Genomic DNA, 15,528 nt, shown 5'->3' on the forward strand with positions numbered 1-15,528 from the left:
ACTAATTGGAAATGGAAGGATGGGACTATGGAAGCTATATGGCAGAACCTGAAGTGTGTTAAAGTAGCTCTGAAGCAATTGAACACAAAGGAGTTCATATATGTTAAACAGAAGATAAACAATATAAGGGAAGACCTGGAAAACATACAAGGAAGAATGAGAACTCATAATGCACCAAAAAGTCTATTTGAAGAAGAGAAAGAAATGCTAGTACAACTGGAGAAGTGGGATAAGATTGAGGAGTCCATTTACAAACAGAAGTCAAGAATACAATGGTTACAGTTGGGGGATACTAATAGTGCTTCTTTCTTTGCCAGCATGAAAGGAAGGAAAGCTCATAACCAAATTACAAAGCTTATTGACAGTGGTAAAGTCTTGACAGAGTGTAAGAAAATTCAAGCTTAAGTGGTTGGTTTCTACAAACAACTACTAGGATCTGCAAATGGAAGCATGCCTGCTATCCACCCTGGTTGGATAAGAAATGGAACAGTCCTCAATAGAAGACACCAAATGGAACTCATAGCTCCTTTCACTAAGGAAAATGTATATGAAGCTCTTAAAGGTATAGATGACATGAAGGCACCAGGAGGGGATGGATTTAATGCATGCTTTTTTAAGAAAGCACGGAATATCACTGGTGATGAGATTGTAAATGCTGTTCTGAAGTTCTTTAGCACTGGAAGAATGATCAAGCCAATCAACTGCACAGCAGTTACTCTTATTCCAAAAGTAAAAAACCCAACCTCAGTCAAAGAGTATAGACCAATCTCATGCTGCACTACCCTATACAAGATCATATCCAAAATGCTGACAAGTAGACTGAGGCAAGTAATGAACATACTGGTGGATGAGAGCCAGGCATCATTTGTACCGGCAGAGGTCTGAGTGACAACATTTTACTTAGCCATGAGTTGATAAAAGGTTATCGTAGGAAAGGGGTCTCACCTAGGTGCATGATCAAGATTGACATGCAAAAGGCATATGACTCACTTGAATGGATGTTTCTGGAACAAGTGTTAGATGGATTGTGTTTCCCTAAGGAGTTTATAGGATGGATTATGGAATGCATCAAAACATTGTCCTACTCCATTAATATCAATGGTAGTCCTACTGTTCCATTTGAAGCAAAGAGGGGTATGAGACAGGGAGATCCTATGTCTCCATTACTGTTTGTATTATCAATGGAATACCTGACAAGAATTTTGAAGCAACTGAAGGAGCAGCCTAATTTCAATTATCACCCAAGGTGTGAAAAACTGAGTATTGTCCAACTCAGTTTTGCTGATGATTAGTTACTTTTCTGTCTTGGAGATATGGTGTCTGTACAGTTGCTATATGAATGTTTCAACAAATTCTCAAAAGCTTCAGGACTAGTGGCAAATCAAAATAAAAGCTGCATGTATTTTGGTGGAGTTCCAATTGCAACACAGCAGGAAATCATTTAGATGACTGGATTTACTACAGGTGAACTTCCTTTTCGATACTTAGGTGTCCCATTACGCTCAAAGAGGTTATCAGTAAGCCAATGCCAACCTCTACTAGACAAAATGCTAGGGAAAAATAAGCAATGGACAGTGAAGTTTCTAAGCTATGTTGGGAGGCTGCAATTGATAAAGAGTGTTCTAATAGCTATCCAATCTTTCTGGTCACAAATATTTCCACTACCAAAAAAGACCATTCAGTTGGTTGAAGCCATTTGTAGGAAGTTTCTATGGACTGGTGATACTAGTTCGAGTAAGAAAGTGTTAGTGGTGTGGGATAAACTATGCAGACCTAAAACTAAAGGAGGTTTGAATGTTACTGATCTTGGTACATGGAATAGGGTGGCATTATTGAAACATTTATGGAATCTTTGTAAGAAGGACAAGTTGTGGATAAGATGGGTGCATGTCTACTACGTAAAAGGAAAGGATCCATGGGAAGTAGATGCGAATCAAGCTTCATGGATTATCAGGAAGATATTGCAGGCTGGGAAATACATGAATGAAGCAGGCTTGAACACTGGAATGGTGCTGATGACATAAACATTTTCTATCAGAGAAGTGTACAAACAACTGAGAGGAGATTTTCCAAAGGTGAACTGGAGCAGATTGTTATGCAACAACAGAAGCTGTCCAAATGGAGATTCATACTGTATCTTGCAATGCAGGGGAAGTTATATACAAAATATACATTGAACAGCTGGGGGATACAAGTAAGTCCAAACTGTCCATTATGCGAGCAAGAGTTGGAATGTCACAAGCACCTTTTCTTTGCTTGTCCATTCTCAGTAGACGTTTGGAGAAGGTTACTAGCATGGCTGGGGATTACGCGAAGACCAGGAAGCTGGGATGAGGAGCTCAAATGGGCAATGGATCATGTTAAAGGCAAAGGATCCAAAACTATGATATATAGGATGAGCATAACTGGAGCAGTGTACCACTTATGGCTGGAAAGGAATCGACGAGTTTTTCAACAGGAGAAAATATGCAGCGAAGATATTGTTAGACAGTTAGTATTAGAAATTCATTATATAGGCTATAGACAGAGTAGTTTGAGGAAAATTTTGCAAGCACTCAATTTTTATCCTTAGAAGGTGTTAGAGAGGGTGAGATTGTACTAAGTTTGGGGCCGTTTGTCCAAACTTAGTGTTTGCTATACTTGTAACTATTTACGTGGTAACGAAAATTTAATTACCAAAAAAAAGTACTTCTGCAACTAATATAAATAAAGAAGTGGATATAGGGTCTCCATGTTTTACTCCTCTCTTGAAAAAACCATATCTCTTCTCATTTATAATAATTGTATACCACATGTTACATAAGAGATTCCAAATTATATGTATCCATTGCTCCCAAAATCCCATTTTCCTCATAACTACACAAGTGAATTGCCAAGATAGCCTATCATAGGCTTTGTTCATATCTAATTTGACAACAATATTTCCTCCATTATTTGGCTATTTGATATCATGAATGATTTTGTCACAACCCCGATTTTCCCTTGTAGAATATTGTGATGGAACCTAGTCTCTACGACTAGGTAAGCCTAAGTAATAATAATAACTTGACAGAAAAAATTATCAAAATACTAAAACAAAGCTGAATACTGATATAACCTTTAGATACAAATATAATCTCAACAGTACGCTGCCAAAAATCGGTAGAACTGAGTCATAAGTTCTATAAAGTTAAACTAGGATAACTACTACATCACTGTCTGAATGAACTATAACAGTAAACAGAACAAAAGGGAAGGTGACTCCGAGGCCTGCGGATGTGGAGCAGGTATACCTTAAAGTCTCCCAAGAAGCAATTCAATCAACTCTTGCATCCGGCACGGGTAGGCGTACCTAGATCTGTACAAAAATATGCAGAAGCGTAGTATGATTATACCATGATGGTACCCAGTAAGTATCAAGACTAACATCAGTAGAGTAGTGACGAGGCCAGGTCAAGACACCTACTAGGATATAAATAAGTAGTATGGAAATGTAATAAGGATAAATAATGGAAAGTGAAGAAATAACTGATACGAAACAAGATAATAACATAAACTATTACCGGAAATCAAACATGGAAATAGCATAGAAGAAGCAACTAAAGAGAACTACAATGATCAAATACAGACAACAACAACTGCTAGAACAATAAAGAGTGAAACAACAAGAAATGTTCCCACCAAAACTCTTTACAACATGAAATAAACAACAAGAATCACAACGAGGAACTGTCTTGTGTACAATTAAATCACAACTGAGGCACCGCCTCATATAATCAAGAATCACAACTAAGGTACCGTCTCATATTCACATTTCTCAATTTCAATCACAACCTTTCCTTATACCGCTGCGTGAGCCTTACATTTGAAATGGATTTTGAAATAGTTTTTCCGAAATGGCTACATGCACTTTAGCCCACCTTATGATGCTGGTGGCTTCACGTATCTCCCTTACAAGCAACACGCATTATACTGTCGCATGCACATCAACCCCAAGCCTTATACAGCCACATGCGCGTCAATATCATATTACAATAACAACTCGCACCACGTGTGCCCATATATCACAATTTGCCAATAACCCACAATATCAATGTTTCCACAATAATAGCTCACAGATCCACCACAACGGGAACAAGAATATCAACAATAATAATGAATGTAAAATGCTCAAAAGGAAGATGGTCCAACAATAACAATTTCACCTCAATGTGATAACGACTTTCACAACTTCAATACCAATAACTCAACAAGGAAAGAGATAACGTGAACAATAACTTCAAATAATAGTAATCAACACGGAAAGAGGTAACATGAATAATGACTTCAATAAATGATAATCAAAATTAAAAGAGAAAACATGTATAATTATTTCAAATAACGGTAATCGACAATAAAGAGATGGCATGTAACAATGAAAGAGACAACAAGTTCAACTAAAGCAAGAGAGCAAATTATCAATTAGTAGGTAGAAAAGTGTTAACGAAATCATTTAAGGCATGTAAGGATAGATCAACACAAATAAGAATAGATTGACCAGGAGAATTAGAACATGATATGGGATTTCAATTAAAGCATAAAAATAGTCAAAGCAACCTAAATCCGACAAATACCACGTACAATCCGTGTACCCACTCGTCACTTTACGCACACGGATTTCATTTAACACGATTGAATCAAACAATAACGATCCTAAGGGTAATTTTCCCACATGAAGTTAGGCAAGACACATACCACAACTAGGCAAAATCAACACTTGGAAATAGCTTTTCCCTTAAATTTTGCCTACACACGGCTCAAATCTAACCAAAATCGACTCAATATCATCAAACAATGCTAGGGATTCAAGTGCAATAGATAAAGCTAAGATCTTTACACCATTTCCAAAAAGTCAACAAAAGTTAACCCGGGGCCCGCCCGGTCAAAACCCGGGTCCAATGGTAGATTTCGTGTACCCATGACCCCACGAGTTCATATATGTGGTTAGTTTCAAAATCCGAGTCCAAATCGACTCTCAAAACTCAATTTCTCATTTTTCAAAAACTTGACAAAGTTTCATAAATTTTCACTTTGATTCACATGATTTTGATGTTAAAATCTAATATATGTTGATAGAACATGATTAGAAATGGATTAGAATCACTTACCTAAATTTTGTAGGTGAAAATTTCCTCTCCAAGTCGCCTCCTACCGAGTCTAGGGTTAAAAAATGAGAGACGGAGTTCAAAAATCCCGTCTCCCATCCCTTTAACCAGCTGCAGATCGCACTTGCGACACAGATGCGAACCCTCGCAATTGCAGACTAGGGCTCGCATTTGCGAACCCTGACAGTCTTATGAAATCTCGCATTTACAAGAAAAGGCTTCGCAATTGCGAAGCTGGGAGTTTGGCAAATGCGAACTAATGTTCGCAATTGAATACCAAGCAAAAATGCTACTATTTTCACAAATATGAAGGATGAGTCGCATTTGCGACAACTGCCCCTCCCTGTCACCTTCGCAAATGCGACCTTCGTGTTCGCATTTGCGACACCACAACACCAGACACCATACGAACTCGCTCACGCGATCAAAACACAAAAATAACATCTAAAACTACAAATCAAACACTAAAAAGCATGAATTTCAAACTAAAGTTCAAGAGTCTCTAATATTACAACTAAATGTCCGAATCTTATCAAATCAACTCCAAACAACACCAAATTTTGCAGTCAAGTTATAATACCATATCGGACCTATTCCAAGTCAAAATCAAATTCTGAGCTCCATAGATAAAAGTCAACCTACGGTCAAACCTTTGGACTTCATATTGCCCAATTTCAGCAAATCAACACAAATCAACCTACAGACTTCCAAATCAAATTCTGAGCATACGCCCAAGTTTGAAATCACACTACGAAGTTATCTGAGCCATAAAAACACAGTTCCAGGATCGTTTTCGCAAAAGTCAAAGTTATGGAAATATTTTCTAATTTAAACCTCCAAGTGAAGAATCAAGGGTCCAAATCAACACGAAAGTTCCTCGGAACGAAACTAACCAACCCGCAAGTCATCAAATCAGAAACACACATGCGTGAAGCATAAAAAGGGTAACATGGCGCAATTACAGAAAACGACCAATCGGGTCATTACATGCTCCCCATCTTAAAACAAATGTTCATCCTGGAACGTGCATAAGGACATACCTGAAGTAGTGAATAGATGAGGATATCGACTCCGTATGTTGTGCTAGGTCTCCCAGGTCGCCTTCTCGACCGGATGACCCCTCCATTGAACCTTCACCGAAGCAATATTCTTTGATCTCAACTTCCAGACCTATCTGTCCAAGATAGCCATATGCTCTTCAATATAAGTCAAATCCTCATCCAATTGGAGTGTGTTAAAGTCTACAACATGAGACAGATCACCATAATACTTCCGAAGCATAGAGACATGGAATACCGGATGAACCGCAGATAAACTAGGTGGCAAAAAAAGCTTGTAGGCCACCTCCCCATTCCTCTCAAGGATATCAAAAGGTCTGATATACCTAGGGCTCAACTTGCCCTTCTTTCCGAACCTCATCACACCATTCATGGGTGAAGCCCAGAGCAAGACTCGCTCTCCAACCATGAATATAACATCGCAAACCTTTCGATCCACATAACTCTTCTGTCTAGATCAGGCTGTACGATGCCGATCCTAGATCATCTTGACCTTCTCCAAAACATCTCGCAGCAAATCTGTGCCTAGTAACTTAGCCTCTCCCGGCTCAAACCAACCAACCAGAGAACGACATCATCTCCCATATAGAGCCTCATACGGAGCCATCTGAATACTCGATTGGTAGTTGTTGTTGTAGGTAAACTCCACAAGCGGCAAGAACTGATCTCAAGTACCCTCTAAATCCATAACTCAAGCGCGAAGCATATCCTCCAATATATGAATAGTGCGCTCGGATTGTCCATCCGTCTGAGGGTGAAATGCTGTACTGAACTCCACCCGTGTGCCTAGCTCACACTGTACAGCTTTCTAGAAATGCGATGTGAACTGCGTACCCGATCAGAGATGATGGATACTGGTACGCCATGAAGTCGGATAATCTCGCGGATATAAACTTGAGCCAGCTGCACTGAAGAATAGGTTGTCACTATCGGAATAAAATGAGCCGACTTGGTCAACCTATCCACAACCACCCATACCACGTCAAATTTCTTTTGAGTCCATAGGAGCCCAACAACGAAGTCCATGGTGACATCTCCCATTTCCACTTGGGAATCTCAAGACGCTGAAGCAACCCACCCGACCGCTGATGCTAATACTTCACCTACTGACAATTCAGGCACTGAGTTACATACTCCACTATGTCCTTCTTCATCCTCCTCCACCAATAGTGTTGCCTCAAGTCCTGATACATCTTAGCGGCACCCGGATGAATGGAGCACCGTGAACTGTGGGCCACCTGAAGAATCAACTCATGCAGACCATCCACATTGAGCACACATAACTGGCCATGCATCTGCAATACACCGTCATCTCCGATAGTAACCTCCTTGGCATCACCGTGCTGAACCATGTCCTTGAGGACAAGGAAATGGGGGTCATCATACTGATGCTCTCTAATACGATCATATAGAGAAGACCGAGAAATCACGCAGGCAAGAACTCGACTAAGCTCTAAAACATCTAATCTAATAACTGGTTGGCTAAGGCCTGAATATACAAGGCTAATGGCCTCTATGCTACCGGTAGATATGCTAAGCTACCCAAACTCTCCGCCTTCGTCTCAAGGCATCGACCATCATATTGGCCTTCCCAGGATGATATAGAATGGTGATATCATAGTCCTTAAGTAAATATAACCACCTCCACTACTGCAAGTTAAAATCTTTCTATTTCAACAGATGCTGTAGACTCCGGTGGTCGGTAAAGACCTCACAAGGGACACCGTACAAATAATGCCGCCAGATCCTCAATGCATGAACAATGGCTGCCAACTCCAAGTCATGGATTGGATATATCTCCTCATAGGCCTTTAGCTGTCGAGATGCATAGGCAATAAACCTACCATCTTCCATCAATACCGCGCCAAGGCAAATACGTGATGCATCACAATACAGAGTATAATGCCTCGATCCCATAGGCAACACTAACACTAGGGTTGTATTCAAAGCTGTCTTGAGCTTTTGAAAGCTCGCCTCACACTCCTCGGACCATCTGAAAGGAGCACCCTTCTGGGTCAATCTAGTCATAGGTGCAGCAATAGAAGAGAAGCCCTTTTCGAAACAACGATAATACCCGGCCAAACCAAGGAAACTCTAAATCTCAGTAGCTGAAGACGGTCTGGGCCAATTCTGCACTGCTTCAATCTTCTTCAGATCTACCTTGATCCCCTCACTCGACACCACATGACCCTAAAACTCCACCGAATCAAGCCAGAATTCACACTTTGAGAATTTTGCATACAACTTATTCTCTCTCAAGGTCTGGAGCACGATCCTCAAGTGCTGCTCATGATCTTCCCGACTGCGGGAGTATACCAAGATGTCCAAAATAAGCACAATGACAAATGAATCAAGATAGGGCTGGAACACACTGTTCATCTGGTGCATAAATGCTACTAGGGCATTGTTCAGCCCAAATGACATCATAAGGAACTCGTAATGACCACACCGAGTCCTAAAGGCAGTCTTCAGAATATCTGGACCCCGAATCTTCAGTTGATGCTAACGTGAACGCAGATCAATCTTTGAGAACTCTAGCACGTTGTAGCTGATCAAATAAGTCATCAATGCGTGGTAAGGATACATGTTCTTCACTGTAACCTTGTTCAGCTGTCGATAATCAATACACATGCTTATAAAACTATCATTATTCTTCACAAATAAGACCGGAGCACCCCAAGGCGACACACTAGGCTGAATGAAACCCTTATCAAGTAACTTTTGCAACTGCTCCTTTAACTCCTTCAGCTCCGCTAGGACAATATGATATGGTGGAATAAAAATGGGCTGAGTGTCTGGCAACAAGTCAATACCAAAATCTATATCCCTGTCAGGCGGCATGCCCGGAAGATCCACTGGAATACATCTGGAAAGTCTCTTAATACTGAAACTGACTTAACGGTAGGAGTATCAACACTGATATCCCTCACGAAGGCTAGATAAGCATGACATCCCTTCTCAACCATCAGTTGAGCCTTTAGAAATGATACAACCCTGCTAGAACATAATCTAATGCACCTCTGCACTCTAACCTTGGTAAACCTTACACAGCCAGCGTCACAGTCTTGACGTGACAATCTAGAATAGCATGATAGGGCAACAACCAGTCCATGCCCAATATAACATCAAAGTCTACCATACTAAGTAACAATAGATCAGCTCTGGTCTCAAAACCATCAATAACAACTAAACACGACCGATACACACGGTCCACAATAATAGAATCTCCCACAGGCGTGGACACATAAACAGGAGAACTCAAAGAATCACGAGATATATCAAAATACGGAGCAAAGTAAGATGACACATATGAATAAGTGGATCCCGGATCAAATAAGACTTATGTATCTCTATGGAAAACCAGAACCATACCTGTAATAACTAAGTCTGAAGCAACTACCTCTGTCTTACCTAGAAAAGCATAGAATCTGTCCTGGCCTCCCCCTCGAGTGTGACCTCTACCCCCCGTCCCCTACTCCTGGCTGCTGTATGGGAGGAGCGACAATTGGGGAGCACCCATAGCATAGGAAGTTTGTGGACCTGACTGAATCCGTGGAGCCTGAGTAGCCTAGGGAGGTGCACCCATCCCGAGTCTAGGGCAGTCTCTAACCATGTGGTGGGTATCACCACACTCAAAGCAAGCTCTCGATGGGTGAGGCTGCTGGTGTCACACCTCCTTTTTACTACACCCGCAAGGGTATAAAGGAGTTTTTCCAATTAAAGGACAATCGGAACGGGATTTATTATTAATATTCAGAGTCGCCACTTGGGAGATTAATGGTGTCCCAAGTCACCGGTTGAATCCCGATCCGAGGAGATCATGACTCTGTTAACAGTCCGCGAACCAGAACTCCGAGTAAGGAATTCTGTTAACCCGAGAGAAGGTGTTAGGCATTCCCGGATTCCGTGGTTCTAGCACGGTCGCTCAACTGTTGTATTTGCTTTTATCTGATTTTTAAACATATACTAACCTATGTGCCTTTTATTTTAACCGCTTTTATTTTATGTCTTTTTAATAAGAATTGCAACGTCGTGAAAATGTGTCTCGATCCATGTCACACCAGTGCGCCCGTGGCTTTTGACACATTCCGACTTCGTTGAGATTTAGATTTGGGTCACATAAATGTGCACCCACATTTAGGAAGGTAATATTATTAAAATACGCGCCCTAAGCAACTATGCATTCATTATCTTTGGGGAGGACCGTGAAATTTGCTAAAACGGTCTGCCCGAATTCTAAGTATTTTTATGTAACATTTATTGAGGGCCCCGCGATTTATGTGTTTTATTTAGCGAGGCTAGGCTCATTATTTTATCAAAAGGGCAACCTAAAAACGGACTACGATTCTCTATTTTTGTATTAAAAGAACATTAGGTGTTACCAACTCAATTGCAGTTGGCCCAAGAGCCCAATCCAAGTGGTCTGCCACACCTAAACCCATCATACCTCAAATAGGAGATCCTGGGGTCGATTTCCTGAGTCGAGTGTACCAAGGCCCGTTTTGTTTTACCTTATTCGAGATCGCTGAACACTACTCCATGCTTAACAACTATCATTTCTAACTATTGACCCGTTGGAAACATTTACAGTACGCTTTCAAACTCAGACAAATTCACGCTATGATTATACGAAATCAGTAATCCATTGCCAATCAAAAACAGCCTGATTTTCCATTTTTCAAAACTATATGAAAGAGCAACCAATGAGAGATTATGCCAAGCTACCATTAACAAACAACATGTTGACAGAATAAAACAGTCTCAATTAGCACAATGATAGATTAATGTTTCAGTTATGCTTATTAACTACATAACTACTACAAACTATCTACAAATTAGCAATCAGCAGAGGCGAACTTCAATGCATAAATTCGATGGAATTTCTTCATTGTACTTCCAATTCAACAGTTACATCAAATCAGTTTCGGATGTGTACCTGGAATTTGCAAAGGAAACAAGAAGGAAAGAGTCAGCAGTAGCACAACAAGGCAACAACAATGGAGTTAGCCCAGGAATAACTAAAATAACTAGCCGGATACAGATTTGGACAGCAGAACTATCAAATGACCCTCAGCAATCAATCAGGCAACCAATGCAAGGGTAGATTGAACTCAAAAATACCAGAGATCTCAACAAACACCAACGGCAATAACGAATCACCCACAACAGCCACTTAAGCCTCAAATACTACTCGAAATGCAAACAAACATCCTCGAAAGCAAACTTAATTTCTCCTGGAGCTTTAATGAAACAGAAGTCGACCAAAATCCAACCCCAGACCAGCTTGAAATAACCAAAACCAACGGCAAACTAACAGTCACATTTCAGAAGAAACTCAGCAAACAGAGGAGAAGAGAACTGGTCGAATTTGGCTAACATCAATGTAACAGTATATAATTTTGATTTTTTGCAGATTTTTGTTGTTTTTGGTTTCCCTATTTTTTTGAATTTCTACTTTCAAATCTGGGAACTGAAGAGTACTTTTTGGGAGGGGAATTTTAGGCCTCCAAACTTGTGAATCAAGGCAAATGAATGCCTATTTATAGGTGAACTTAGGGTCCAATTTCAGATTTTCCCTTTACCCATTAGTCCCTGTTTTAATTCTATTTTTTATCCTTTATTTTCTGACTTATGGTCACACAAGTAACATACCCTAAGTTTTACTGAAATCTGCACTATAGTCCATCCTAGAAGGTTCTATGCCCATTAACAATTCCTATTCTACCCTTACTTTACCTCAACAATTACCAAATCTGATTAAACTACCTTTTCCATGCCTAAACTACCCTTAGCATCCCCTGAAATTACTGAACAAGTTAAACTAGTCCATCAGCCATAACCAAACAATCTATGTCTAGGGCTAATCAAACTAGACAAATCAGTTAATCAAAGAGGTTGGAACAATTAAAATCAAATTGCAGTAAACAACTAGGAGTCGACTAATTGAACCTAAAATCAGACCACTTAAACGTATATGACTACTGGGAACAATATTGTCATGAAGAACAACACTTAAGCTAGATCTGAACATGGAATTACTAACGCAATTACTGAATCAAACTAGACTAAACTAATTAATTATCACTAACCAATAATAACAGTAAAGAATCAAATACTGAAGAAAAAAATTGAAATCAAAAGTGCCTAAAGAATTAAAGATTATCCAAACAGATTTAAACAAGAGCATACTGAACAGAATCAAAACAGAATTGAACAACTTACTAATTTTGAGCATTCGACTGACTATGGGGCGAACTCTGACCAGCTAATGTTTGTTTGAATCCTCCGGGATTCTTGAACACGTAACATCCCTAATCGTGTGTTTTCAAAAGAAAACACGTGATTAGGGAAATTACGGTCCAAAATCCCCAAGATTTCTGAGTTAGGGTTCTGCCGGACTTTGGGATTTAAAATTTGTAATGCTCCGGGCAGATTTGAGACAAGTGGCTATGGGGGTTGGGTGGAGGAGACTCAGATGAACCTAGGGTGTTAATTTGAGACTATTTGGCATACTTTGGGTCTTGGCCGAAAATATTCAGACTGAGATTCGGCCAATTCGAGGCAGATTCGGAGAAAAACAACCGGGGATTTGGATAGTGGGAGGGGAAAGGGACCTAGGGTGTTAATTTGACCGGTTTGGGAGAAGTGTGTCATGGCCGGAAAGTTTAGATGAATATTCGACGAGATTGGCTATGATTCGAGGGGAGCTGAGGGCATGGTTGGAAAGAGGGGAGAACAGTGGTTCTAGGGTGTAATTTTTTGTGGTTACGGAGCATCGCCGCCGCCGGCGGCGATTTCCGGCCGCGACGCTAGGGCGGAAGACGGTGGCGGACGGTGGGGTGTCGATGGCTTATGGAGTACGAGGAAGACGGATTGTGTTTTTGTTTTTTGTATAATTTTCGGACAGTTTTTATTTAAATTTGAGGATCAATCGTGGCCATTGGATTTGGGAAAACGGACGGTCATGATTAAACGACGTCAAAACAACGTCGTTTTGAGTATGGGGCAACTGGACCGGGCAGGGCGTTTGGGCCAGTGGCTTGGGCTGGGTTGAAGTCAATTAAATGGCCCAATTAGGCATTATTGAGGCAGCCCTTTTAATTGCTTTTTGTTTTCATTTTTATTTCTTTTATTTATTTTTGTATTTTCCTTTTGTATTATTTTTTTTGATTTTATAAAAATGCAAAATTAAAATGAAACCTAATTTATTTTGCAAAATTAAAGCTAATTAATTCCTATTTAAATAAACTCAAGACAAATTCAACAACTAACAATTAAAAAAATGCAAAAATGGACTATTTTTATTATTTTCTTTAAATTTTGTTCTAAAAACAACTTAACCACTAAATAATCCTTAAATACGAAATTAGATCCTAAATGCAAATGTCAGGCATATTTTTTATATTTTGATATGAAATAAATGACACAAATAAAAAATGCAAACAATTAACAGAAAATAACACAAAATTCACAAAAGTGTAAAATAATGAAAGAGAAATTATTTGTTTGAATTTTTTGGGAATAATTCATATATAGGGCAAAAATCACGTGCTCACAGCTGCCCCTCTTTGCTCGGGAACACGCAGAGTTCTCGGGCAAAGACAATTGAGCGAAAATGAGCGATTTTTGCCCGTTTGCATATTCCGTTTGAAGCATTTTGAAAGAGTTGACCGCACCCTGCTTCAAAGGTTGCCTACATATCCTGGGCTAAACAGGAATCAGGTCAGTGTAGTTCGAGAAGGTTTGGTAGCTGGGACTACCAGAGCTTGTGATTCACTGCTGTTTGCTGCCGCTATTGCTCGCTGACCTCCTTATTACACCGTGTCTAAAATACAAAAGAAGCTAGCCTAAGCTATGATTACAAAAGTCCTATCTATGTCTTCAAACTTGCTCTTGTGTTGCTTGAACTTGTATTCTTGCTGATGGAATCCTTGGTGTTGCCTTGCATTATGATCAGAAGATGTTTTGCCATTCCTCCAAGTGATGCTCTGACCGCTGAAATTTGAGATATATGCTTCTATTCTCCAAGCGGGCTCCCTGATTGCTGACGCGTTGAAAAGTATTCCCTTGTTCTCCAGGTGGGCTCCTGACTGCAAAGCTTGGAAAGTATTCCCTTGTTCTCCAGGTGGGCTCCTGACTGCAACAAAACAAATTAAAATTTTTTTTTTGCCCCAGTTTGGTGGCTGGGTTCAGCATGTTATCAAATATTTAAAAATTAAAAGCTAAAATTTAAATTGTACTTCCCTTGTTCTCCAGGTGGGCGCCTGACTGCTGAAGCTTGAAAAGTATTCCTTTGTTCTCCAGGTGGGCGCCTCTGACTGCAACAAAAATAAACAACGAAGAAATTTCTGCCCCATTTTGGGTAACTGGGATACAGCATGTTAGTCAAATATTAAAAATTAATAAACTTAAAAATTGAATTGCACTTCCCTTGTTCTCCATGGGGCGCCTGACTGCTGAAAACTTGAAAAAGTATTCCCTTGTTTCCCAGGTGGGCGCCTGACTGCAAAGCTTGAAAATTGTTCCCTTGTTTCCATGTGGGCGCCTGACTGCAACAAAACAAACAAAAAATATTCTATCGCCCAGTTCGGTAACTGGGTACAGCATGTTATCAAATATTAAAAATTAAAAGCTAATTTGAATTTGCACTTCCTCGTTCTCCAGGTGGGCGCCTGAATGCTGAAACTTGAATATTATTCCCTTTGTTCTCCCAGCGTGGGCGCCTGACTGCAAAGCTTGAAAATTATTCCTTTGTTCTCCAGGTGGGCGCCTGACTGCAACAAAACAACAAAGAAAATATTCTGCCCAGTTTGGTAACTAGGTACAGCATGTTATCAAATATTAAAAATTAAAAGCTGAAATTGAATTGCACTTCCCTTGTTCTCCAGGTAGGCGCCTAACTGCTGAAACTTGAAAAGTATTCCCTTGTTCTCCAGGTGGGCGCCTGACTGCAAAGCTTGAAAATTATTCCCTTGTTCTTCAGGTGGGCGCCTGACTGCAACAAAACAAACAAAGAAAATATTCTGCCCCAGTTCGCACTAGGAAAATTTTGGGAGTTGTTTAGCAAATATAGATCACCTAAGCTATTGATGCAATGATAAGAGTAAAACCAAAGAACTTAATTGGAATTGCACGATCCCTGTGAGTAAAACCAAGGACATTTGACTAGCAAATTCATCAAATTACGGCCTTCTATCTTAGGAAGAAAGATTCCTCAGATAAGATTTTGAACCTAGGAGGAAAGTTCATCAGACTAGGTCTTCAATCTTTATGAGAACAATTCATCAAGACTAAGAATTTCCTATCTTAGGAGAAAGATTCATCAGACTAAGATGTGATCCTAGGAG

General features: G+C 40.0%; 1 protein-coding gene across 1 annotated transcript in view; it reads left to right on the forward strand.

Moving 5' to 3' along the window:
• Nucleotides 1-1,445: 1,445 nt before the first annotated feature.
• The window catches only part of LOC109242809, a 19,860-nt gene continuing 5,777 nt past the window's right edge, over nucleotides 1,446-15,528 (forward strand). The window contains exons 1-3 of the mRNA XM_019409671.1: nucleotides 1,446-2,009; nucleotides 2,150-2,490; nucleotides 11,090-11,281. Of these exons, the coding sequence (XP_019265216.1) occupies nucleotides 1,446-2,009; nucleotides 2,150-2,490; nucleotides 11,090-11,281 (1,097 nt within the window). The remainder of the gene's footprint in view (nucleotides 2,010-2,149; nucleotides 2,491-11,089; nucleotides 11,282-15,528) is intronic.

Source organism: Nicotiana attenuata, unplaced genomic scaffold (genome assembly GCF_001879085.1).
Source record: "Nicotiana attenuata strain UT unplaced genomic scaffold, NIATTr2, whole genome shotgun sequence".
Taxonomy (NCBI): Eukaryota; Viridiplantae; Streptophyta; class Magnoliopsida; order Solanales; family Solanaceae; genus Nicotiana; species Nicotiana attenuata.